The 27,328-nt window shown below is 44.4% G+C and overlaps 1 protein-coding gene across 1 annotated transcript in view; it reads right to left on the bottom strand.

Annotated features, from left to right (window-relative positions):
- NWD1 (NACHT and WD repeat domain containing 1) overlaps positions 1–26,674 on the bottom strand; it is a 148,954-nt gene extending 122,280 nt beyond the window's left edge. Inside the window, exons 1-4 of the mRNA XM_077253121.1 lie at positions 26,455–26,674; positions 23,469–23,575; positions 20,746–20,831; positions 19,011–19,127 (exon numbers count right to left, since the gene is read on the bottom strand). Of these exons, the coding sequence (XP_077109236.1) occupies positions 19,011–19,127; positions 20,746–20,831; positions 23,469–23,571 (306 nt within the window). The 5' untranslated portion in view covers positions 23,572–23,575; positions 26,455–26,674. The remainder of the gene's footprint in view (positions 1–19,010; positions 19,128–20,745; positions 20,832–23,468; positions 23,576–26,454) is intronic.
- Positions 26,675–27,328: the final 654 nt, after the last annotated feature.

Raw genomic sequence — 27,328 nt, 5'->3', positions numbered from 1 at the left:
TCCTTTCCTAACGGCGGAGTCCTCTGCCAACCTGCACGTCTGGATCCCTGCCTGCTGACCGAGTGATTGCTAAACACCTGACTTCAGAAACCTCTGCCTGATCACACCTGCGGTGAAGTAAGAACTCCAGCCAGCTAGTGTGTTCCTCTGCTCTGCAAGAGACTGTGTCTTGTGCACTCATTGCTCAGTGACTTTGCATGCTGTGTCGCAGAGTATCAGCTCTGCTATTACTGTTTATCAGATTGACTGAACATTTATCTGGACTTACATGCTATATTGCATTCAGATCACAAATACAATTTTGCTTGTTCAAACCATTGTGTCTGCAGTCTCTTTGACCTAGCCACTGGTGTCCAGTTGTATCTGCTAGTATCGTGACATCACCATTCCCATCTGAAGCGTATTGTCCACCTGGTACTGGACCAAGAAGCTCCAAATGTCTTACTCCTCGGAAGAGATATTCTATGAGTCCATAAAGCTAGAGGACAGATTAACGGTATACAGAATGCCTCATATGCACAGAGACCTGACCTGGGATGGGTCATTTTAGGAGACTTCTGTTTAGGTGGAGCACACAAGCCGACCTCAGTCAACAGTATGCTCACCAATACTTTTGAAAATGGACGTCCATCTCTATTTCAGCCATGCAAGAGTAGCTTCCTGATAAAAGAGTTGCCACGCAATGCTCCTCTACCTTGTCCGTTAGCTGATCGTTCCTGTGAAGAGAACGCATGTGATGGTGAACAAGATCATATAGGGTGCACAGTTTTCCACAGGACAAGAGAAGACAACAAGTTAGCAATGTCCATGGAAGACAGACTGTTTTTGGATATCATGGAACAAGAGATAGTAAGAGATGAGTCAAAGAGTTGGATCACACCTCTACCATTTAAACCCTAGAGGCAACGCTTATGGAGCGGCCCCCAGACTCAGGACAGCGGGGTACTCGGATCCGGGTCTCTCGGTTCTGAGGATGTCACAGTGGCCCGACCCGGTCCGTGGTCCTGCTAAGGGGCGCCCAAAAAAAGGTGTAGGTGGTGGTGTAGGTCGCAGTAAATAACGAGGACACAGGGTTGCAGTCTCTTTACCTCTTTACTGAAGGCTTCGGCATCCGCAATCCAGAGCACTGCTAACAGGGCTGGCTGAGACCGGCCGGTCCGAAGGCACATCCAGAGTTCCCTTTTGCAGGTGGAAATCAGTGCCTACCTACTAGCGCCTGGGTGTAGTAGTACTTCCCTGCTGAGCACCACGGGATAGTCCTCACAACTGTTCCCCCAGATGATATGGATAGGACGCACCCATATGACGGGGTAGGCCTGGAGTTATTTTATAGGGACCCTAGAGATGCCCCTCTCCCACAATTGCCTCCATTGTCTTCATTAGGTGATTTAGGTGAGGCAGCCAACCTATAATTAACTGCCCTGCCGTTGGTTTGAAGTAATGCGTAGAGCCCAATACTTCCTCGGCGTTCCGGCCACCGGCTACGCTCCTCAGTAGGATGTTGCCGATCTCGGGGCACGACTCCTACTGGTTCTATCGCCTTTGTGCTGTGATTTCGTTTCTCACTTCTCCACAATATACTTCGCTTCGTGTCCTTTCTTAAGATGCCGCCGCAATGAAGTGCAGGCGCGGCTCTGTAACAAACTGTCCTTTTGCTAGGCCTCTGTCAGGATCCCACCCCTGACAGGGACCCCCCTGGATCTTCCCAAGCAACGCTCTTCTCTCACTAGATGTTACCTGGGCAAAACCCAGTCAGCTTCTCTCTAACTTCCTATCCAGCCCCCAGTTTTACCAGAGTGTGAGGAGTGGCCTAATACATAGAACCCTTTGCTCCCCCTCGTGGCCGGAATGTGAAGTGTAGTGTGTGACTGTGATACCTGGTCAGGTGAACTCCTTTAGTGCAATCAGACGTACCATCACTCCCCTTAGTGGCGGAGCGACAGTACTGCAACGACCAGGACTCTTGGGCGTTGCACTTACCCAACAACAGAGAACTAGTCTACGGTCCATTTGTCTCCCTCAAACTGCAAAAGGCACTTCTTTGCCTTCATGGAGGGAATATTTCAGAATGGCCATGCAGAAATTGCACCTGTACTTCAAGATTCCAAGGAATGTTGGTACTTACCCATTTTCGGGGTGTATCATCCTAAGAAACCTGGTCAGATAAGAGTTGCATTTGACTCAAGCTCCAGATACAATGGTGTCTCACTAAACGATGTCTTTTTGTCTTGCCCAGACCTCAGTAACAGACTTCTAGGAGTACTTTTTTGCTTCCGCAGAGATGTAGTGGTATTTATGGCTGATATACAACAGATGTTTCACTGCTTCCTTGTCAAAGAAGATAGAAACTTCTTGAGGTTCTTCTGGTACCGAGATAATGACTCCTACAATGGCATCGTGGAGTATCGGATGAGAGTGCACATCTTCGGGAAGAGCCCTTCCCCTGCTGTCGCCATCTATAGCCATAAACATTCAGCCAGAGAGGGTAAAGCTAAGTACTGGTCAGATGTTAGATTGTTTGTGGAAAAGGATTTCTACATGGACAACCGCTTGAAATCCACACCCACGGATGAATCGGCAATCAGTCTCCTAAAATGGGCACTAGAAATGCTTGCATTGTCCAATTTGAGGTTGCACAAAATCGCTTCCAACAGCCAAAAAATGATGGCAGCTTTTCCCTCTCAAGATTACTCACCTGATTTAAAAGACTGGATTTAAACACAGACTCCCTTCCCATGCAGCGGAGCCTTGGTTTACCCTGGGATTTGAAGAGGGATGCATTTACCTTTCAGATCAGCGAAAGAGAGAAACCCTTCACGCGTAGAGGAGTCCTGTCCATGATAAACAGCTTGTAGGATCCTCTAGGATTTGTAACCCCTGTAACTATCCAAGGTAAAATGATGTTGAGAGACTTCACCCAGGAGACGTCTGAATGGGATGATCCACTTCCCATGGAGAAGAGAGATTTGTGGGCAAGATAGAAGAAATCTTTAGAAGCCTTGTCAAATCTTTACATGGCACGACCACATGCTTCCATGCCATCAACAGAAGTCAAGGCGCAAAGGCTTTGTATCGTCTGCGATGCCTCAACCAAAGCCATTGCAGCAGTAGCATATCTGAAAACTACTGACATGAAAGAACAATGTCATGTAAGGCTTGTTATGAGCCAGACAAAACTGGCGCCACTCGGTGAGCACACAATAGCCAGACATGAACTCTGTGCGGCTGTGCTAGCAGTAGAGTTGGCTGAACTTATCTCGACAGAAATCGACCTGGAAATCAAGAACGTTGCATTCTACTCAGACAGCAAGATAGTGCTGGAGTACATTTGCAAGGAAACTTGACGCTTTTATCTTTATGTCAGCAATCGGGTGCTAAGGATCAGGAGATCCACTTGCCCTAAACAGTGGCACTATGTACCCACACACCACAATCCTGCGGACCACGCAACTAGATCCGTTGAATCAAGACATCTTAAGGACACAACCTGGTTTACGGGCCCTGCATTCTTATACCGTTCGATGCCTCAGAGTGACGAGTCAGACACCTTTGAACTGGTAGTTCCAAATCCAGATGAGGAAATCCGCCCTCAGGTATCTGTTTTACGCACAGTGACTTCAGACAATTACCTCAGATCCCACCGTTTCAGCAGGTTCTCAACTTGGAACTCGCTTGTTCGTGCCATTGCTTGTTTAATTCATGTGGCTTAGTCTTATAAGTCAACATCACCTGCCAGTAAGAAGCCTTGTAAAGGTTGGCACCATTGCAAGCATGCCTTTACCATATCAAACCTGGAAAATGCCAAGAACATGATAATTCATACCATACAACATGAGTGTTATGCCAAAGAAATAGACAACCTCAACAAAGGTCAACCCATTCCTAGAGAAAGTGTTTTGAAGAAACTTGATCCAATCATTGACCAAGATGAGCTGTTAAGAATTGGAGGTCATCTCCAAGAAGCCGAAGTGGAATTTGTGAAGAAACACCCTGTAGTAATTCCTGGACATCATCATGTCACGACTCTGCTCGTACAGCACAATCATGTTTTGGTGAAACATCAGGGACAATTATTTACTCAAGAGAATTTATGAACTCCTAGACTATGGATAGTCAAAGCAAAGAGCTGTGCGAGTAAACTCATCTTCAACTGTGTGATTTGTCGCAAACTCCGTAGCATGACTCAAAACCCAAAGATGGCCAATCTCCCATCAGACAGACTCAGTATGGATCGTCCCTTTACCAACGTCATACTGGATGTATTCAGGCCATGGTTTGTGGTTGCACGGCACACTAGAAGAGTCCAAGCCAACGCAAAATGCTGGACAGTTATGTTCACCTGTATGTCCATCAGAGCAGTCTAGATCAAAGTAATTGAATGCATGGACACTTCAAGCTTCATAAATGCACTCCGACATTTCATTGCCATCAGAGGCCTCGTGAAGCACATTCACTCTGATAGAGACACAAATTTTGTAGGAGCAGTGAAAGAACTTCAAATTCCATCCAACTTAGACACTACTAGTGTAGAAAGATACTTGAGTGAGCAGCGATGCACCTGGACCTTCAAACTACCACACTCTTCTCACATGGGAGGTGCTTGGGAGAAGATGATAGGAATAGCACATAGAATCTTAGACTCTGTCTTCTTGCAAGCTGGTAGTACAAGACTCACACATGAAGGTTTGACTACATTGTTGGCAGAAGTTTTGGCCATCATATATGACAGACCATTGACTGCACTTTCTAGTGACTTTGGAGATCCAACCATTCACTCCCACCATGTTACTCACTCAGAAAACTAGCGCTCTCAGCACTCCACTCGGAGAATTCAGCAACAAGGACCTCTACTGACATCAATGGAGAAAAGTACAAAGTCTCTCCAATACCTTCTGGGACAGAAGGAGAAAGCAGTATCTCTCCATCTTACAGTCTAGGAAGAAGTGGCAGATCGACAAGCTGAACATCAAACCCGGTGATGTTATACTCATGAAAGACAGCCAGTCACAACAAAATGAGTGGCCACTAGGCCTCATCACCAAAGTATTCTCAAGCAAGGATGGAAAAGTGTGCAAGGTCGAGGTCAAAGTGTTGAAGGCTACGGAGAGTAAACTATTCCTCAGACCAGTTGCATAACTAGATTCATTGCTTTCATCAAAAGTTTAAGTGGCATCAGTTGATGCTAAACAGGGAGTGTCCTGCCCTCTGAATAGAGGCCATATGTTCCTATTTATGTGCTGGTTTGTTTGCGTTATAGCACCATCTAGTGGTGGCTGAATTTATAGTGTGTGTCTTTAACAGCAGATAGAGTGTTGCATTGTGGGATTAAAGCAAGGTATGTTGGGTAGAAGAAACTCCATTTTCTTCTGTGTTACTTCCTGGGACACATGTTTATTTGTCCTCCTGTAACTGCTCCAACTTGCGTTTGCTATCCTGGTAAAGCATATCTGGTAAGATTAATATCTCTGTTCTTGCAATGCAGTTTCATACAGAAATAAGATAAACTGTGTAGCAGCCAGTACAAAGGAGATGTGATTATTAGAGATCTGTGTATTTCCATGTTAAAGTTTGCATCATACAGTATCAGCTGTGTGAATATTTGCCCAATACTTACATATGTTGTTTGTGTTCTTATAGTTTTACCGCATGTTCTATACCTGTTCACCAATAAACAAGTTAGACTACAGAGAATGGTCTGCTTATTTTGGAAAACATAAGTGGTTTATGCTGTATGTTAGATTGCACACCGCATCAACGTGTATGAAGACAGAACAACAACAAACCTGCCAAGCGAGAACTGCCCACCAAAACTCTCAGCGCCAGTAAGGAGGGCATTAATCGAAGAGGCCGCACAAAAAACAAAGGTAAACCTGAAGGAGCTGCAGAGTTCCCAAGCTCAGACTGGAGTATCTGATCATATGACCACAATAAGCAATACATTCAATAGAACACAAAAAAGAAAAAAGCAAAGCAGCACAGCCTATAATAGAGATCCGCTGTATACTAGGTCCTTATACTGGACACCCAAAAGTATCGGGAGGTGCTCGCGTGTGAACAAAGGAAAAACCATGTAGCAATAATAGAACGAAATGCGGCAACACTCACAGGTCCGGTGAGTGTTGCCGCGTTTCGTTCTATTATTAATACATTCAATAGAGTTAGTCTTTATTGAAGAGTGGGCAGAAAAAAGGATTATTTACACATAAAAATTACAAGACTCATTTTGAGTTTGCCAAAAGACATTTGGGAGACTTCCCAAATGTATGGACAAAGATGCTATGGTCAGTTGAGATCAAAATTTAAATTTTGGACCATCAAGTTAAGCGCTATGTATGACGCCAAACCAACACAGCTCATCAGCTCAAGAACACGATCCCCACAGTGAAATATGGTGGTGACAGCATTGGGCTATGGAGATGTTTTTCGGCAGCAGGGACAGGAAAAATTGTCCGAGTTCAGGAGACAATGGATGGTGTGAAAAACAGGGATATTTTTAAGCAAAACCTGTTTCAGTCTGTCAGTGATTTGGGACTGTGACAGAGGTTCACCTTTCAATAAGACAATGATCCAAGGCATACTGTTAAAGGAACATTCGAGGGGTTTAATGGGAAGCGTGCAAATGTTTTGGAGTGGCCTAGTCAAAGGCCAGACTTTAACCCAATTGAGAATGTGTGCTCAGACTTGAAGATTGCTGTTCATCAGAGGAAACCATCTAACTTGAAGGAGCTGATACAGTTTTGCCTTGCGAATGTGCAAAAATCCCAATGGCAAGATGTGGAAAGCTCAGATTCTTATTCAATGCAACTTGCAGCTGTAATTGTTGCAAAAGAGGGCTCTACAAAGTACTGACTTTATGTAGGGGGTATGGTTATGTACACTGACTGTTACAGAACCCCCCAGCACCCAGAATATGTTATGCAGTTATTTGTATATATAATAGGTTCCATGTGAGATATATGTCCCTAATGCATTAGCCCACAGGCTGCGCCCCTGGGCAGAGGAGACAAGATATCCCCCTTCTGACCTCCCCCACCTTTGTAATTCTCACATAAATATCAGCAGGCTCCGCCCACCTGCGGCTATTGTAATGTATGTCTGGTCTGCCGCTTTTGAATGGGCCTGCCCTCTGTATCTGTTGTGATATATATTCTGTGTTCTGTGAATAAAGTGTTGTGAGACTGGAAATACGTGGAGAAGCAGTCAGCTTTTATATGCTCTCATGTAATCAAGGAATTCCAGCCAGCGTCCTTCATTCAGACTCCAGCCAAAGCAAAGTGGACCTCCTGAAACACGGGGTGGTACTGAAAGAGGTACCCCAGCTTGGTAGACCCCGTTACACTGGTGGCAGACAGCGGGATCTGACACCCCTTCTACAGGAGGAAAGGAATGAATGGAAAACAACTACCAGAAGTTAAAGAGGACTACATTAAAAGATCTGGTGGAAGCCCGAGGGTTAATCGCCAGCAACAAAACAAAAGCGGATTTGATAGCAGCCATCATAGAACACGACGGTGCAGCGCCCCCCAATGTGAACGTGGAGGAGACTGAATTCCAGAGGGAGGTAAAGAACAGACTGGCGTTCTATGGCCCAAACCCTGCAGTAGAGATCATACGAGAGGTGATGACTGATGTGCGTACTGATCTGAAGGAAAAGATGGCCGAGCGGACCAGGATAGAGCTAACCAAGATGGAGATGGCAGAGCGGACCAAAGTGGAGCTGGCCAAGATGGAGATGGCAGAGTGGAGAGAAGAGAGTCAGCGAGCAGGGGGAGCTCTGGCCTCCGACCAGGTACCTTCAACAGTAAGCCACAAAAAGATCCAGTATAATGCTTTCCGACAGTTGGGGGAGGCAGAGGAAGACATTGATGGCTTTCTGCAGGACTTTGAGCGGCAGTGTGCCCTTCATCAAGTGAAGCCGGAGGAACAGGTTCAGATTCTGGCCAGCAAGCTGACCGGCCGGGCAGCGGACGCCTATCGCACGTTACCTGATGAGGACTGTATGGACTATGAGTGGATCAAAGAAGTGATCTTGGCCTGGTATGCGCTGACACCAGAGGCATACCGCCAAAAGTTCCGCGGACTTACAAAACGAGTAACCGATACCCACGCTGAATGGGCCTGTAAATTACGGCGGTCACTGCTACAGTGGGTACAAGGGAGCCAAGCAACCACTAAAGAGGACGTCCTCCAGCTCTTCTTGTTAGAACGATTCTTTAATGGACTAACTCCCGAGACACAGGAATGGCTTTGGGACAGGCGGCCAATGACTCTTGAGGAATCCGCTCATCTGGCTGATGAACATCATGACGCCAGAAGGCCTCAGTTGTCTGGATCAAGGATAGTCACTAAGGGTCCGCCCATGGACCTGGAGGGCCCCAAACCACCGAAGATCGTAGGGGGACCAGATAGAAACCTGGCCTACTACAGTTCCCCTGGGGTGGGATGCCACACCTGCCGTCAGCTGGGCCACCTGCAAAGACAATGTCCCAACCGGACTCAGCATACCCAGTGGCCAAAGGCGGGAACAGCTACCTTCAGCCGGGCCACTGTACACTGCTACCAAGGCGAAGCTGACCCGGCATTGGAGGCTACAACTAACCAAGGGGTGGAAGAAATGGAGGAAGTGCTGCATGAAGTAGACCCCATGCAGGCAGCCCGGGCAGATAATCGACAACAGCATAGACAGGTCGTGTGGGTTAATAGGAAACGCATGCAGGGACTAAGAGATTCTGGAGCAACTTTGACCCTTGTGAAGCCTCATCTCGTCCGGGACCAAGAGAAGACGGACCGGACAGTGGCAGTCCGTGTAGCATGGGGAGCCATACATCGACTGCCCACTACCAGGATTCACCTGAACTGGGGAGTCGGGGATGGCCTTGTTGAGGTCGGCTTGATGGAGGATTTGCCTGCAGACGTCTTGCTGGGAAATGACTTGGGGCCCATGTTGTCTGCCTTCTCGGTTGCCCCTCTGGCTGAGACATATCCTGTGACCACCTGGAGACAAGCTCGAGCTGCGGAGGCGGAATCACACTCAGAGGAGGCCCAGGTAAGACATCCCAGCCCTACACGTATTCCCATAGCCAGACACATTTCTTGGGCCACCCCAGATGAATTTAAGAGGGAGTTACTTGAGGATCCTTCATTGGAGGGATATCGTGGGAAGGCACAGGAGGGCAGAGGGGTACTGGAAGGGGAACAGTTTATATGGAAGCAGGGAGTCCTCTACCGGATCACAGAGCAGCACCACACAGGGACGAGCCCCACTATAAAACGACAGCTGGTAGTTCCCAAGAAGTATAGGCAGGAGTTACTGCGAATCTCTCATGACATACCCTTGGCCGGGCACTTCGGCGTCAGTTGCATCAGGCATCGTCTGACACAAAACTTCTTTTGGCCGAGGGTAACCTATGATGTTCGTCAGTACTGCCAGACCTGTGACAGTTGCCAGCGCATTGGCAAGAGGGGAGATCGATGCAAGGCCAAATTACACCCCCTCCCCATTGTGGAGGAACCATTTAGCCGAGTAGCGTTCGATCTGATAGGGCCGTTAGCCAAACCCAGTCCGTAAGGGAAAAGGTATATATTGACAGTGGTAGATTATGCCACACGGTATCCAGAGGCGGTTGCGTTACCTAACATACTGGCAGAGACGGTGGCGGCTGCCCTGCTCCAGGTTTTCTCACGGGTTGGATTTCCCTGGGAGATTATCTCGGACCAGGGTTCCCAGTTTACAGCAGAGGTGAGCAACCAACTGTGGAAGCTGTGCGGTGTAAAGTCCATTAGAAGTGCCCCGTACCACCCACAAACCAATGGGTTGTGTGAACGCTTTAACTGGACATTAAAACAACTCATTGGGACTTTTACCAGGACCTACAGGGACTGGGAGAAATTCTTGCCTCACCTCCTGTTTGCCTATCGGGAGGTGCCCCAAGAATCCACGGGGTTCTCCCCGTTCGAACTGGTATACGGGAGACTTAGTGTTAGAACACTGGGAAGGGGAGGGCACTATAGAAGGGGTACCTATTGTACCCTATGTGCTGGAATTCCGGGACCGCCTACAGGAGCTGACCCAGGCTGTACGTGGGAACATGCAGGTGGCCCAACGGCGCCAGCGCGTATGGTACGATCGAAGAGCCAGAGAACGCACCTTTGAGATAGGACAGAAGGTCCTGGTGTTAGAGCCCACTAGGCAGAACAAGTTCCAAGCTGCATGGCAGGGGCCCTACCAGGTAGTGGGGAAAATAGCCGACACCACCTATAATGTCGCCGATTGTGACGACCCCAGGGTTATCCGCATGTTCCACGTGAACATGCTGAAGCCCTACCGGGAGCGCCCTGAAGAGGTAGTGGCCATCTGTGCACCTGAAGCAGAGGATGTAGCCGGACTCCCCTTGCCTGATGTCTTAGGGGAGAGGACTCAGTGTAAAACATGGGACCAGGTACACTGGGGTGAAGACCTAGGTCCCCGGGAGAGACAGCAGGCAGAGGCGCTGTTGAGGCAGCGACAGAGGATGTTTTCAGGGAGACCGGGGTACACACACCTGGCACAACACAAGGTTGAGACCCAGGATCAGACCCCCCTGAGACAACCCCCCTTCCGTGTCCCTGAGTCTGTACGAGAAGGGATGCGACAAGAGATACGAGAGATGTTGCGTTTAGGGGTCATTGAAGAATCAGATAGTCCCTGGGCATCCCCCGTAGTGTTAGTGCCCAAGAAGGATGGGACTACACGGTTTTGTGTAGACTATCGCAGGCTCAATGAGAAAACGGTGACGGATGCATATCCCATGCCGCGCGTGGATGAGCTGTTAGACCGGCTGGCGGAGGCAAAGTATTTGACCACCATCGATCTATGCAAAGGCTACTGGCAGATTCCCCTTAGTCCTGACGCTATTCCCAAGTCTGCATTTGTCAACCCGTTCGGCTTATTCCAGTTTTGAGTTATGCCATTCGGGATGAAGAATGCCCTTCCAGAGGCTGGCTGACCGGCTTCTGGATGGTCTCCAGGTCTATGCGTGTGCCTACCTGGATGACATCGCCATCTACAGCGCGACGTGGGAAGAGCATCTAAATCACCTAGAGACAGTATTAGACAGGATCCACAAGGCCGGAATCACCCTGAACCTAAACAAGTGTCACGTGGGCAAAGCGGAGGTTCAGTATTTAGGACATTGGGTGGGAAGTGGGAAACAGCAACCAGAACCAGCCAAGATTGAGGCCATAGCCAAATGGCCCACCCCACGCACTAAAACCCAGGTCATGGCGTTTCTAGGGACAGCGGGGTATTACAGGAAATTCATCCCCAATTACAGCAGCGTAGCCAAGCCCCTCACTGATCTGACCCGTAAGAACCAACCCCTCCAGGTAACCTGGACGCCAGAGTGTGAGGAAGCCTTCCGCCAGCTAAAGGGCGCCCTCACCAATACCCCTGTATTGGCCGCACCCGATCCAACTAAACATTTCCTTGTTCACACAGACGCTTCTATGTTTGGATTGGGGCAGTACTGAGCCAAGTCGGGCCGGACAGCCAAGAACACCCGGTAGCTTACCTGAGTCGGAAACCACTGCCCCGTGAAGTACGCTATGCGGCCATCGAGAAGGAGTGCCTGGCAGTAGTATGGGCACTCAAAAAGTTACAACCATATTTGTATGGATGACAGTTTTCCCTCCTAACGGACCATAATCCCCTAGTCTGGCTTAATCGGGTCTCCGGAGACAACGCCAGATTACTGCGGTGGAGTTTAGCCTTACAACCTCTGAACTTCACCATCCACTACAGACCCGGCAAACAAAACGGTAACGCCGATGGACTAAGTCGACAAACGGAACTTGTACCAACCCCATAAACTTCGGTCATCCCCAAACCGATCCGTTAAGGATCAGACTGTGTATGCCGATCGCATAGCTGAAAGGGGGAGCCGTATTACAGAACCCCCCAGCACCCAGAATATGTTATGCAGTTATTTGTATATATAATAGGTTCCATGTGAGATATATGTCCCTAATGCATCAGCCCACAGGCTGCGCCCCTGGGCAGAGGAGACAAAATATCCCCCTTCTGACCTCCCCCACCTTTGTAATTCTCACAAAAATATCAGCAGGCTCCGGCCACCTGCGGCTATTGTAATGTATGTCTGGTCTGCCGCTTTTGAATGGGCCTGCCCTCTGTATCTGTTGTGATATATATTCTGTGTTCTGTGAATAAAGTGTTGTGAGACCGGAAATACGTGGAGAAGCAGTCAGCTTTTATATGCTCTCATGTAGTCAAGGAATTCCAGCCAGTGTCCTTCATTCAGACTCCAGCCAAAGCAAAGTGGACCTCCTGAAACACGGGGTGGTACTGAAAGAGGTACCCCAGCTTGGTAGACCCCGTTACACTGACTTTTCCAGTTATTTTGTTTTATTTGTCGTTTGCTTCGCAAAAAAATTGAAAACCAAATGTTCACAGTGGAAGACATGTTCTTTACATGAAGTGATGCAAACCCTCGAAAAACCCCAGTGGAATTACGGGTTGTGAGCTGGCAAAACCCCCAAAATGCTATGGGGGTTGAATACTTTTGCAAGCCACTGTATGTTGATGCCCATTTGGACTGTTGGGCTTTCCTAAGGATTGTAGCCAACTAAGTTCATTTCTTCATGGCCACTGTTAACCCTATGAGATAATGACATTTTGAGCACAGCAATGAATCATATAGTTTTGGATTGGCTCTAGGAACATGCCAGCCCAATTTTCTTACCTCCCTTCACACTGCCCAGATTCTAATCCTTTAGATCAGAGGTGGACAATTAAATTTCCTGAGTGACTGATGTGGAGGGCTGAACTAATAGGCTGAAATTATTTCTGCACAATATTAATATTAACATATCAATTACAATTGTAATTATTATTTGACACTGGGTGAAATAAGTATTAAACACATCACAGATTTTCCATGTAACTATATTTCTAAAGTTGATATTGACATGAAATTCTCACCAGATGTTGGAAACAACACATCCAATTTACACAGGCAAAAAAATCAAACCATAGATGTCCATACATTTAACCTGACAGGTCCCCCATTCCATCCAACTCATGACGTTTGACTATTTGTTGCTAAATACTCTGCCTAACCAGCCTTTTACAGTATTTAACACCTAGGCCCATGTATAAAAAAAAAGTCTTTATAATCTTTGCGTTCCTATGTTAATTAGGCCTTTGGTGTACGCTTCCCAGCTTCAGAGGAGCATTGCGCATGTTCAGAAGTGAGGAAGACACTTCTGCAACCAATGCCATTAGTATGCAACAATAAGGTTGCAAAGGACTTGAGCCTTCACATAGCCTCTTATATATAGTATGATCCACCACATAGCCCCTTTATGCAGTATAAACCCCCACATAGCCTCGTATATACAGTATGTGTGCCCCCACATAGCCACTTAAATACAGTATGAGCCCCATATAGCCTACTAAATACTGTATGAGTCCAATAATAGCCCATATCAAAAGTATGTACCCCCTTATAGCCTCATAAATACAGTGCGATCCCCCACATAACCTCCTATATAAAGTATGAGACCCCACATAAACCCCAATATAGTGTAAGCCCCCACATAGCCTCCAATATACAATATGAATTAACACATGTGGAATTATATATTTAACAAAAAAGTGTGAAACAACTGAAATTATGTCTTTTATTCTAGGTTCTTGAAAGTAGCCACCTTTTGCTTTGATGACTGCTTTGCACACTCTTGGCATTCTCTTGATGAGCTTCAAGAGGTAGTCACCGGGAATGGTCTTCCAACAATCTTGAAAGAGTTCCCAGAGATGCTTAGCACTTGTTAGCCATTTTGCCTTCACTCTGCGGTCCAGCTCACCCCAAACCATCTCAATTGGGTTCAGGTCTGGTGACTGTGGAGGCCAGGTCATCTGGCGTAAGACCCCATCACTCTCCTTCTTTGTCAAATAGCCCTTACACAGCCTGGAGGTGTGTTTGGGGTCATTGTCCTGTTGAAAAATAAATGATGGTCCAACTAAACGCAAACCTGATGGAATAGCATGCCGCTGCAAGATGCTGTGGTAGCCATGCTGGTTCAGTAAGCCTTCAATTTTGAATAAATCCCCAACAGTGTCACCAGCAAAGCACCCCCACACCATAACACCTCCTCCTCCATGCTTCACGGTGGGAACCAGGCATGTACAGTCCATCCATTCACCTTTTCTGCGTCGCACAAAGACACGGTGGTTGGAACCAAAGATCTCAAATTTGGACTCATCAGACCAAAGCACAGATTTCCACTGGTCTAATGTCCATTCCTTGTGTTCTTTAGCCCAAACACTCTCTTCTGCTTGTTGCCTGTCCTTAGCAGTGGTTTCCTAGCAGCTATTTTACCATGAAGGCCTGCTGCACAAAGTCCCTTCTTAACAGTTATTGTAGAGATGTGTCTGCTGTTAGAACTCTATGTGGCATTGACCTGGGCTCTAATCTGAGCTGCTGTTAACCTGCGATTTCTGAGGCTAGTGACTCAGATAAACTTATCTTCAGAAGCAGAGGTGACTCTTGGTCTTCCTTTCCTGGGCGGTCCTCATGTGAGCCAGTTTCTTTGTAGCGCTTGATGGTTTTTGCCACTGCACTTGGGGACACTTTCAAAGTTTGCCCAATTTTTCGGACTGACTGACCTTCATTTCTTAAAATAATGATGGCTACTTGTTTTTCTTTACTTAGCTGCTTTTTTCTTGCCATAATACAAATTCTAACAGTCTATCCAGTAAGACTATCAGCTGTGTATCCACCAGACTTCTGCACAACACAACTGATGGTCCCAACCCCATTTATAAGGCAAGAAATCCCACTTATTAAACCTGACAGGGCACACCTGTGAAGTGAAAACCATTCCCGGTGACTACCTCTTGAAGATCATCAAGAGAATGCCATGAGTGTGCAAACCAGTCATCAAAGCAAAAGGTGGCTACTTCGAAGAGCCTAGAATATAAGACATAATTTCAGTTTCACACTTTTTTGTTAAGTATATAATTCCACATGTGTTAATTCACAGTTTTGATGCCTTCAGTGTGAATGTACAATTTTCATAGTCATGAAAATACAGAAAAATCTGTAAATGAGAAGATGTGTCCAAACTTTTATTCTGTACTGTATATATACCTCAAATGACGGGAAGGGGTTAAAGGGAATCTGTCACCCCAAAATTCGCCTATAAGCTAAGACCACCGACATCAGGGGCTTATCTAGAGCATACTGTAGATAAGCCCCCGATGTTACCTGAAATATAAGAAAAACAAGTTAGATTATACTCACTCAGGGGCTGTCCCGGTGCGGTCCAGTTCAATGGGTGTCGCGGTCCGGGTCTAGCACCTCCCATCTTCATACGATGACGTCCTCTTCTTTGCTTCCTGCCGCGGCTCCTGCGCAGGCGTACTTTATCTGCCCTGTTGAGGGCAGTGCAAAGTACTGCAGTGCGCAGGTGCCGGGAAAGGTCAGAGAGGCCCGGCACCTGCGCACTGCAGTACTTTATGCTGCCCCCAACAGGGCAGGTAAAGTACGCCTGTGCAGGAGCCATGGCAGGAAGCAAAGAAGAGGACGTCATCGTATGAAGATGGGAGATGCTGGACCCGGACCGCGACATCCATCGGATCGGACTGCACCGTGACCGCCCCTGGGTGTGCATAATCTAACTTGTATTTCCTATCTTTCAGGTTACATTGGGGGCTTATCTACAGCATTACAGAATGCTGTAGATAACCCCCTGATGCCGGTGGCATTAGCTTATGGGTGAATTTTGGGGTGACTGATTTCCTTTACTATATTCCAATCATCATATTACATAGCACTGTGTACTTACAATTGCTCATTTTGCCTTTCTAGCAAGTTAATATTTTTATTTTCCATTAGGTCTATAACATCACGTGATTAAAAACTAATCTAACTGAATGTTTCTAAGCTCTGTGTAGAAACACGAGATCAATTTTCCCTGTATGAGTAATGAGTCACTGCAAAAGTCCTTGGCAGGGGGGAGGGACAGCTGGGTCAGCAGTGGAGTTGAAGAGGGGAATGAGTATGATTAGTGCAGAGAAAAGAGACTTCCTGTTTCTACATAGAGCAGAAAAATTAGCTGGGTAGAAGGGAAAGATGAACAATTGTGAGTACATAGTGCTATATATAACCCCTGGCAAAAATTATGGAATTACCGGCCTTGGAGGATATTCATTCAGTTGTTAAATTTTGTAGAAAAAAAACAGATCACAGACATGGCACAAAACTAAAGTCATTTCAAATGGCAACTTTCTGGCTTTAAGAAACACTGAAAGAAATCAAGAACAAAAAATGTGGTAGTCAGTAATGGTTACTTTTTTTTAGCCAAGCATAGGGGAAAAATTATGGAATCACTCAATTCTGAGGAAAAAATTATGGAATCATGAAAAACAAACAAACAAAAAAACACTCCAAAGCATCACTAGTATTTTGTTGCACTACCTTTGGCTTTTATAACAGTTTGCAGTCTCTGAGGCATGGACTTAATGGACTTAATGAGTGTCAAACAGTACTCTTCATCAATCTGGCTCCAACCTTCTCTGATTGCTGTTGCCAGATCAGTTTTGCAGGTAGGAGCTTTGTCATAGACCATTTAAGGTACCTTCACACGAAGCGACGCTGCAGCGATAGCGACAACGATGTCGATCGCTGCAGCGTCGCTGTTTGGTCGCTGGAGAGCTGTCACACAGACCGCTCTCCAGCGATCAACTATGCCGAGGTCCCCTGGTAACCAGGGTAAACATCGGGTAACTAAGCGCAGGGCCGCGCTTAGTAACCCGATGTTTACCCTGGTTACCAGCGTAAAATCTAAAAAAAACAAACAGCACATACTTACATTCACGTCCCCCTGCGTCCACTTCCTGACTGACTGAGCGCCGTACAGTGAGAGCAGAGCGGTGACGTCACCGCTGTGCTGCTTTCACTTTCACTTTGCGGCGCTGAGTCAGAGGAGGAAGCAGACTGCAGGGGACGCAATGTGAGTATGTGCTGTTTGTTTTTTTTACATTTTACGCTAGTAACCAGGGTAAACATCGGGTAACTAAGCGCGGCCCTGCGCTTAGTAACCCGATGTTTACCCTGGTTACCAGTGTAAAATATCGCTGGTATCGTTGCTTTTGCTTTCAAACACAACGATACACAGCGATCGGACGACCAAATAAAGTTCTGGACTTTATTCAGCGACCAGCGACATCACAGCAGGATCCTGATCGCTGCTGCGTGTCAAACGAAACGATATCGCTAGCGAGGACGCTGCAACGTCACGGATTGCTAGCGATATCGTTATAATGTCGTTTCGTGTGAAGGTACCTTTACTTCAACTTCCACCAAAGATTTTCAATTGGATTAAGATCTGGACTATTTGCAGGCCATGACATTGACCTTATGTGTCTTTTTTCAAGGAATGTTATCACACTTTTTGCTCTATAGCAATATGCATTATCATCTTGAAAAATGATTTCATCATCCCCAAACATCCTTTCAATTGATGGGATAAGAAAAGTGTCCAAAATATCAACATAAACTTGTGCATTTATTGAAGATGTAATGATAGCCATCTCCCCAGTGCCTTTACCTGACATGCAGCCCAATATCATCAATGACTGTGGAAATTTGCATGTTCTCTTCAGGCAGTCATCTTTATAAATCTCATTGGAATGGCACCAAACAAAAGTTCCAGCATCATCACCTTGCCCATTGCAGATTCGCGATTCATCACAGAATATGACTTTCATCCAGTCATCCACAGTCCACGATTGCTTTTCCTTAACCCATTGTAACCTTGTTTTTTTCTGTTTAGGTGTTAATGATGGCTTTCGTTTAGCTTTTCTGCATGTAAATCCCATTTCCTTTAGGCGGTTTCTTACAGTTCGGTCACAGACGTTGACTCCAGTTTCCACCCATTCGTTCCTCATTTGTTTTGTTGTGCATTTCCTGTTTTGGAGACATATTGCTTTAAGTTTCCAGTCTTAACGCTTTGATGTCTTCCTTGATCTACCAGTATGTTTGCCTTTAACAACCTTCCCATGTTGTTTGTATTTGGTCCAGATTTTAGACACAGCTGACTGAACAACCAACATCTTTTGCAACATTGCGTGATGATTTACCCTCTTTTAAGAGTTTGATAATCCTCTCCTTTGATTCAATTGACATCTCTTGCGTTGGAGCCATGATTTATGTCAATCCAATTGGTGCAACAGCTCTCCAAGGTGTGATTACTCCTTTTTAGATGCAGACTTACGAGCAGATCTAATTTGATGCATGTGTTATTTTTAGGCATGAAAAATTACAGGATGATTCCATAATTTTTTCCTCAGAGTTGAGTGAGTCCATAATTTTCCCCTATGCTTGGTTAAAAAAAGTAACCATTACTGACTACCACATTTTTGTTCTTGATTTCTTTCAGTGTTTCTTAAAGCCAGAAAGCTGCCATTTGAAATGACTTTAGTTTTGTGCCATGTCAGTGATCTGCTTTTTTTCTACAAAATTCAACAACTGAATGAACATCCTCCAAGGCCGGTGATTTCATATTTTTTGCCAGGGGTTGTAATATGATGACTGCAATATATTAATACGATAAAAACTTTGATGGGAGGAGTACTTCTTTAATCAAGCACAGCACATGGACTGTACACTGATGCTATCCATGTGCTGTCTACAATTTCACAGGCCCATAGACTTGTATTTTTAATTTTGATCCATCACATATCAAAAATAGAAATATTGCTGGGACTTTTCTGGATAACAAAACATAGACATGTGACCAGTTACATAAAGTATAATGAATACGTGTTTTATCCATGATAACCATAGATAAAATGTATCTAATTTAGGGATAGCAGAATGAGCCCTAAACTTCAGTAACCAACTCTTTACCACCAAATGTGCATACAGAAATAGCATTCTATTATTTTGTAGGCCGCTGAGTGTGCTTTGTTACTTCAATGGGCAGAGATCAGAGAACTGGAAATGACTTACAATGAAATATGGTCCTACAGACATCCTTTGGCAGGTTTCAATCTCTTTCAGACAAAGATCTGTGGTCATATGGTCCACTGAGGCATAATCTCGGACTCCCCAACGCATGTCTACCACCTAGAGGGAGGGATATTGTATAAAATATTCATTATAATTGAAAACGAGGGAAGCAAAATTCCTTCAAGCTATGAAGTAACACTGTAGACTATAATGAGCTTTAAAGGGAACCTGTCACCCCCAAAATTGAAGAAGAGCTAAGCCCATCAGCATCAGGGGCTTATCCACAGCATTCTGGAATGCTGTAGATAAGCCCCCGATGTATCCTGAAAGATGGGAAAAAGAGGTTAGATTATACTCACCCAGGGGCGGTCCCGCTTTGGTCCGGTCCGATGGTCATCGCGTTCTGGTCCGGGGCCTCCCATCTTCTTACGATGACGTCCTCGCCTTGTATTCACACTGCGGCTCTGGTGCAGGTGTATTTTGTCTGCCCTGTTGAGGGCAGAGCAAAGTACTGCAGTGTGCAGGGGCCGGGAAAGGTCAGAAAGGCCTTTGCAAAGTACGCCTGCGCCAGAGCCGCAGCGTGAATACAAGTAGAGGACGTCATTGTAAGAAGATGGGAGGCCCTGGGCAGGACCGAGAAGCCCATCGGATCGGACCGCCCACCCAGGTGAGTGTAATCTAACCTCTTTTTCTCATTTTTCAGGATACATCGGGGCTTATCTACAGCATTCCAGAATGCTGTAGATAAGCCCCTGATGCTGGTGGGCTTAGCTCATCTTCGATTTTGGGGGTGACAGGTTCCCTTTAATTAAATGCTGTATTTAGATTTATTTTCAGCTGCCATTCACAAGTTTTCTTCTGCAGGTACATAACCAGAAATGTTTGAATTACAAATTATAACCCTAAACACGAAATTTGGATGATGAATGAAAGATAAAGAAATTATGAAGGGTTCAGGAAAGATAGCTAGTGGGTAATTATACTATATGACACTATTAATTGGATGCCATGATACTATCATGTGGGCACCATGTGGGAAAATTATGTATAGGAATTTTGTAGCTATCAAATGTCACTATTATATGAGCATTTATAGTTTGTCTACTTCTGTCAGGCTCAAAAAGGCTAATTTTGGCAGAGGAGCTAATCAAAGGTGAGAGAAATCAAGATAGCCAATTCAGAACAGGAGGGCAGTTAAAATCCAAACAAGATGAAAGAATGGCCAGACAACAGGAATTCAAAAAAGCAAAGCAAGAACAGATAGCCCGAGAGTGAACCAGAGAATATAACCTTAAGGCTAAGTTCACACTAGGTGTTTTTTCAGCATTTTTTTTTCTGCAGCAAAATCTGATCTCTTGGCAGGAAAGAAGCTTCAGAAAAAAGCACATTTTCCTTGTTTTTTTCTTGCATTTTTTGCTGCGTTTCTCATGCGTTCTGTCCTTCTATACACATTGTGTCCGAAAGACAGTGTTCTTCTTGAAATATCAAATTGTGATTGTGGAAGGCTATGTGCAAAGCTTTTTAATTAAGGACACTAAGAGGCCTTCAGGTGACAAATACCCAGGAGCAAAATCACCAGCTAAATATTGTATTCACAGTCTGGTTCGGAAATGGCATCAAACCAGCTCTGGCAAACAAGAAGAAGCCATCAGTCAAGAAGGCCGAATTTGTGCATGAAATTCAGCAGACTACTTTTCCATGGGCCACCCTGTATTTATATAATTAAACACATTACCTCAAATGTTAATCCATGTTTCTGGCAGAAAGCTTGTATTTCAGGATAAGCCATCTCTAGCAGAGCATCCCGTTCTTCTGCCATATCTCAAAGACATACATAACAATGAAAAAATTAAATACACTGTGATATATCACTTACTATATATAATAAATCTAAAGGAACAAGATCACAAGAATTTAAAAAACTAATGTTTTTCTACCAATTATCCCCGGAGTGTGCTTCACTTTAACTGTATGCACCTACATGGTTTAAATTCAGTTTAAATCAGAGTGAGGGTATAACACATAAGAGGGAGCTGCATGTTAACAAAACAGCTCATTCCCTTGGTCCTTGAGATCTGCCCTCAAGTGGTTTGCTGTTGCAAAAGTGCAAATTCAGTAACCATCTCTATATTGCCTCTTAGAATTTTATTGATATTTTAAAGATAACCTTTCATTTGCCATAAAAAAAAGTAGTTAAATACCTTACAAACATCTGTGGCACCCCATGAGTCCGGTTGCCACAGTGTCATTGCCTCCCTCACAGGGAGTAATGTCATGCCTGGAAGCAAGGAGGGGTCCCCTTACCAGGTGTCAGTAGGAGAGAAGTCAAGCAGAACCTGGGGAGTGGAGCTGTGATTAAACTCGCACCAGAGCTGAACGCTAGGAACTGGATACTGGAGTCCATGGTTGCGTGGGTACTGAAGTCCCAGCAGCTAAATCCAGAGGGCAGGGGACTGCAGGTCTCCTGGCCCAATTGAATACCTGGCGGCACAGCAGCATATCAGAGCCTGGAGCTGACACAAAAGAACGGCACCTGTGATAGGCTCGAGCTGCCTGCCATGCGGGCAACGGTTAGTTTTTAAAAACAGAGAGAGACAGTTAGCAGCAGGAGGGTGAGCTGTTAGGCAGCAAGGAAAAATGGAGGACAGCGCAGAAGGAAGACCTCCATACCTACCTGGCCAGGTGTATCCAAAAACTGCTTCCAGGCTGCCCAGCTCTCCATTATGATCTGTTACCAGTACCCCGGTCTGTACTATCAACCATCAAGTAAAGGAAAAGAAAACTACAGCCCTTGTGTCATTCAGTGATCTCTTGCGCCCTGAGTCCTGCACCACAAGGTACACGAAGCCTGACATAAATGGAACCGGTAGCCCTGGGGCCCCGCTCCACCTGTGGGGAGCAGAACCATCCCAGGTGCATTACCATCAGCCCCAGCGGTCTCCTTTAGCAGCGTCAGCCATCCATTGCTGAACACCACAGGTGCTGTCACGTTAAATCCCATATACATATTCCCCATTTTATGGCACAGCCAGGGCCACGGTGTTGGGTCACGGCCCCATGACTTCCCCAAAGAGCTGTCCAACCCGGTTCCGAGTATCCCACGGCCCTGGTGGGCATGTCACTTCACTGAGCTCCCCTAATTCTGACTCTTTTTTCTATTTTGTGCTGCATTGCTCCATTGCAGAGATATACACATTTGTTGATTTTGGAGTGCAATATGTGAAATCTCTGCTTGCAGTTCAACTGGGAGTTTATTCAGAGTCTGCTCTATGGACGTGAGCTTTTACCACTTCCTCCAAGACAGTTCCAATCACAGCTATGCAACTGATCTCGCTGTCTCAAATGCTACAAAGTATTGGAGTGTCTGGGAGGGAAGGTTGAAAGTGCAAGCTTCCTGCGAAGACTCTGAAGCTGCTAGAATGCTGAGGTGTGATTGCCAGCATCTAAGAGAGAGCAGTGAAGCTCACGCCCCTAGAGAATACTCTGAAGAAATTCCCAGCTGCACTACAAGCAGAGATTTCACATATTGAGCTCCAAAAGCAACAAATGTGAATATCTCAGCAACGTAGAGATGCAGCGCAAAATGGAAAATAGCAACAGAATCAGGGAAGCTCAGGGAATGTTACACAGTATGTAACTCACATGTTTTGAGCAAGTGACAGGTGCTCTACATGCTGTAACTGTGAAGGCTGGGTTAAAACAGCCATATTACAACTTAAGCCAGTATTCCACAAATTAAGAATGTAACTGGTTCCGTGTTCAGCTCTGTGTGCTCCTCCACATAAGCAGATAAGTGCAGGAGATGCCTGCTTTTAACATGCTGTAGTCTGGTCTGTAGTAGATACTGTGATTGTTTTTCAAGCAGACCGTTGATTTATGTGGAAAATAGGCCATGTACACTTGTGCACTGGCACTTGGGGTATAATGGGTGCGTGTGCTCTCGGTGTGCACACACAGACATCACACCTCTATATAATATGTTCGTCTAAATGAGCCCTAATTGACATTTTATAAAGATCACTGAAATAATTGCTTTCATGTCTGTGAAACTAAGGATTTTAAAAATGAAAGATTATATTTTCTTAGGTGGCCAGCCTTATAAGAAAAGTAGGAGACAAGCGGTGGCTCAGTGGTTAACATTGCAGCCTTGCAGTCCTGGGTTCAAATTTAATTTTGAAATTTACAATCATTTCCTTTTCTAATTTCTAATATTGATAAGTGACATCAATGTCATTGACAGGAATCCATTCCTCACAGATCACATTTCTTATAATGAATTTTCATCAGGTCTCTTTTCTTGACAAGAATATGATTGTAAAACAACACCAACAGAGAGCAAAACAGATGTGAAAAGTACAATATAACATTATAGATTATTGTTAGTGTTCGAAGGAGTTTGTACAACCATATTTGAAAACTTTATGATTTTTACTTTCCCTGCACACTAAGTGATACTACCTGCAAAAGTAGAGCTTATGAATATTCGTACTATCTTGGATGAGTCTATGGGCAGAATTTGTGCTTTCCCTTGGAGGATGTCCTTTGAGTTCTTTAAATCCATATTTCTGCAGAAGTAATGACAGTAATTAAATGGTATTACATATATAACTAATATCCGGGAACACGGTAGCTAACTTTATTTCCGTGATAATTCACTTGAAACATAATGTTGCTTTATTTATAAAGTGTAAATTAAGCCCCATCTGTCACAAAAATTAAAAAAAATAACTTAAGGAGCCATTTACCAACCTGTGTAGACAATCACAGTCTTAGGCTGCCGTCACACTAGCAGTATTTGGTCAGTATTTTACATCAGTATTTGTAAGACAAAACCAGGAGTGGGACAATCAGAGGAAAAGTATAATAGAAACATATGCACCACTTCTGTATTTATCACCCACTCCTGGTTTTGGCTTACACACACTGAGGTAAAATACTGACCAAATAGTGTGACGGTAGCCTAATACTAACTACATTGTCAATTTATGTATATAATGAAAACAACAAGACTAGGACTAGAAGGTATACAACAAAATGAAATATGCCATAAATGGGTGAAAACCCACAAAAAAAATATATATATATATATATTAAAAATATATATTAAAAATATATAATTTTATTATAGTACATAAAGATAAAAAGGTATATATTAACTCCCGGAGCTTTTTTCGGTTTTGTGTTTTTGTTTTTCGCTCCCCTCCTTCCCAGAGCCATAACTTTTATATTTTTCTGTCAATATGGCCATATGGGGGCTTATTTTTTGTGAGACGAGTTGTATTTTTGAATGACACCATTGGTTTTACCATGTTGTGTACTAGAAAAAGGAAAAAAATTCCAAGTGCGGTGAAATTGCAAAAAAAAGTGCAATCCCACACCTGTTTTTTGTTTGGCTTTTTTGTTAGGTTCACTAAATGCTAAATCTGACCTGCCATTATGATTTTCCTGGACATTACGAGTTCATAGACACCAAACTTGTCTAGGTTCTTTTTTATCTAAGTGGTGAAAAAAATTCCAAACTTGGCTAAACAAAAAAATAATCGCGCAATTTTCTGTTACCCGCATCTCCATTTTTCATGATCTGTGGTTGGGTGAGGGCTTATTTTTTGCGTGCCTATCTGATGTTTTTAATTATACCATTTTTGTGCAGATACGATCTTTTGATCGCCTGTTATTGCATTTCAATGCAATGTCGCTGCGACCAAAAATCGTAATTCTGGCTTTTTGACTTTATTTTCTTGCTATGCTGTTTAAGCGATCACGTTAATCCTTTTGTTATTGAAACATCAGGTGATTCTGAACATGGCGATACCAAATATGTGCAGGTTTGATTTTTTTATTGTTTTATTTTGAGTGGGGCGAAAGGGGGTGATTTATATATTTTGTATTTTTTTCATATTTTTAAAAACATTTTTTTTAAATTTTGGTAGCCTCCATGGGAGGCTAGAAGCTGCTACAACTCAGTCGCCTCTGCTACATAGAGGCGATGCTCAGATCATCCCTATGTAGTAGAACTACAGCATTGCTATTAGCGCTGACCACAGGGTGGCGCTCATAGCAATCTGGCATCAAGGAGACCTCTGGTTGTCATGTCGACTCACCGATGACCCCCAATCATGGGGTCACCCGTGCGAGCATTTCTATCAGGATGGCCGGAAGCACTTGTAAAATGCAGCTGTCAGAGTTTGACAGCGGCATTTAACTAGTTAATAGGCGCAGTTGGATCAGGATTCCACTCATGCCTATTGCGGGCACATGTCAGCTGTTTAAAACAGCTGACATGTCGTGGCTTTGATGCGGGCTCACCGCCGGAGCCCACTTCAAAGCGGGGGTTTTGCCATCGGATGTACTATTCCATCCGATGGCAGAAAGGGGTTAAAATTATGGGGGCAATACACCAAAGAAAGTTCATGACAAGCATATCAGTGAAAAGGGGGATATTGTATAAATCAAGGCTGGGCAAATTGCGACCTGCGGGCCACATCCGACCCTCTGGCTGTTCCAGTCTGGCTCAAGGACAGGGACAGCTGGGTCTTTTTTAAACATATGCAACTATGTAACCTATGTAACTCTGTAAAATTTGTCTGTGTATGTAGGATATAGCAGATGAGCTTATAGTACTCAATGAGATTATATACAGTACATTTATAAAAGCAAGTGGCTTCATAAATATTTTAAATAAATGCACTGCATATAATAAATAAAACACATACCATAGGAGGGAGAACGATACATAAATCAGGACCCCAAAAGCCAAGACTCCAACGTACGTTTCGCCAGTAGCTTTCTCAAGGAGGCAACGGTCACTCATAAGCTCCCATTATAAGAGGCGTGACAGAATCCAAACCATGGTCATTTTTTTCAGGAGCTGCATGTGGGTATTAGTTTCTGGATAGGGATATTACCCTGGTATTGCACAGTGGTGAAATTCAGTGTGCCTGTGGTGGTATGACCCAATCACTATGTGGTGCTAATATATGATCATAGTGTTCAGGAATTTCTTGATCTTTGCGTACTATCTGATCCATGTTGTTCTATACAGATTAGCATTTGTGATGACCAGTGGTGCATAAACACATTAACTTAATAGTGGTGCAATCAGCCTCTTTGCTCAAGACTACAAAGCTTTCAAAAATGGACCTGGCTGTAATGATTGTCTGGGGATTGCTAGATTTTATTGAATGCGGCTTATACTACTACTACTATACTAGTAGTGAGAACTACTACTATAATTCATTGTTCTCACTGCAACCCCAAACTACTAACATACATAGATTACAAATACCAGTATAAGGTTACCACATGTTCCTTTTATTTCCATTAAAAAAAATCATTTTAAGCAATTCCAAATATAAATCCTCTGCATAATAACGTTCTTGTCATTCATTCTATTCTAACTACATGAAAAATTAACAAGATAGGAACGTGAGAGCTATTTAGTTACCTTATAGATCTGTTCTCTCTTGCAACTGTATAGTGTTGGAGGATAATGCATTCAGATGTGGGAGAAAAGTTTTTCCAGGTCCGACTGATCCGTGTCTATAACTTTGATGGATGACGGACTCTCTATAGCTCAAAACTGCATGAAAATCAAACTTGTGGAAAGTGACTTATTCCTTGGCGTAAGCTTTGCCCTCTGAAGGTACTGCTAAAAGGATCAGCCTTTGTTCATAGGTGAGTGAGACGTGTAATGTCACACAATATCCCATCTCTATAACAACTAATGTTTTCTCTTAGGGACAGTTTAAATGAGTCTTCAGGGAGCCGGGAAACCTTCTTCTGTTTTCTGCACACATACAGTATATAGATTATTGCTTATAGGCTTTGTATGAGGCTAGTAAAACCAGTTATGATCAGGTCTTCTGGTTATGCAGCACCGTTGGTATTCCACAATAGCAAACTATTAATAGGCGAAAAGTGATTCCATAGAGTTAAAGAGTAACCGTCATCTAATTTTTTTTCTTCATAAGTCAATAGAACACGTGAATATAAGAAACTTTGTAATATATTAGAGAAATCTGCTTCTTTATCCTCCTCGTCTGATCAGTCATTTTCAAAATTCTTAATTCACAAGTCAGACGCCTCTCACACAGCCAAACCAGATCTCCACTTTGCACTGATGAGGGGCAGTACCCCGAAACACAGTGTCTGCAAATTGAGATTCTGGTTTGGCTATTATCCTAAGCAGGGCGGGACTGGGACTAAAATTCAGCCCTGGCATTTGAAGTTACACAGGCCCACTTGTCACATGGTGACTGTATAATATCTTTGTACACTTGTAGGTTACAAGAAGTGAGGGGAGTGTAACACGACTATAT

This window comes from Ranitomeya variabilis, chromosome 1 (assembly GCF_051348905.1).
Source record: "Ranitomeya variabilis isolate aRanVar5 chromosome 1, aRanVar5.hap1, whole genome shotgun sequence".
In the NCBI taxonomy this organism is placed as follows: Eukaryota; Metazoa; Chordata; class Amphibia; order Anura; family Dendrobatidae; genus Ranitomeya; species Ranitomeya variabilis.
The sequence above is the reverse complement of the archived record's forward strand: the minus strand, read 5'-3'. Positions and strand labels throughout refer to the sequence as shown.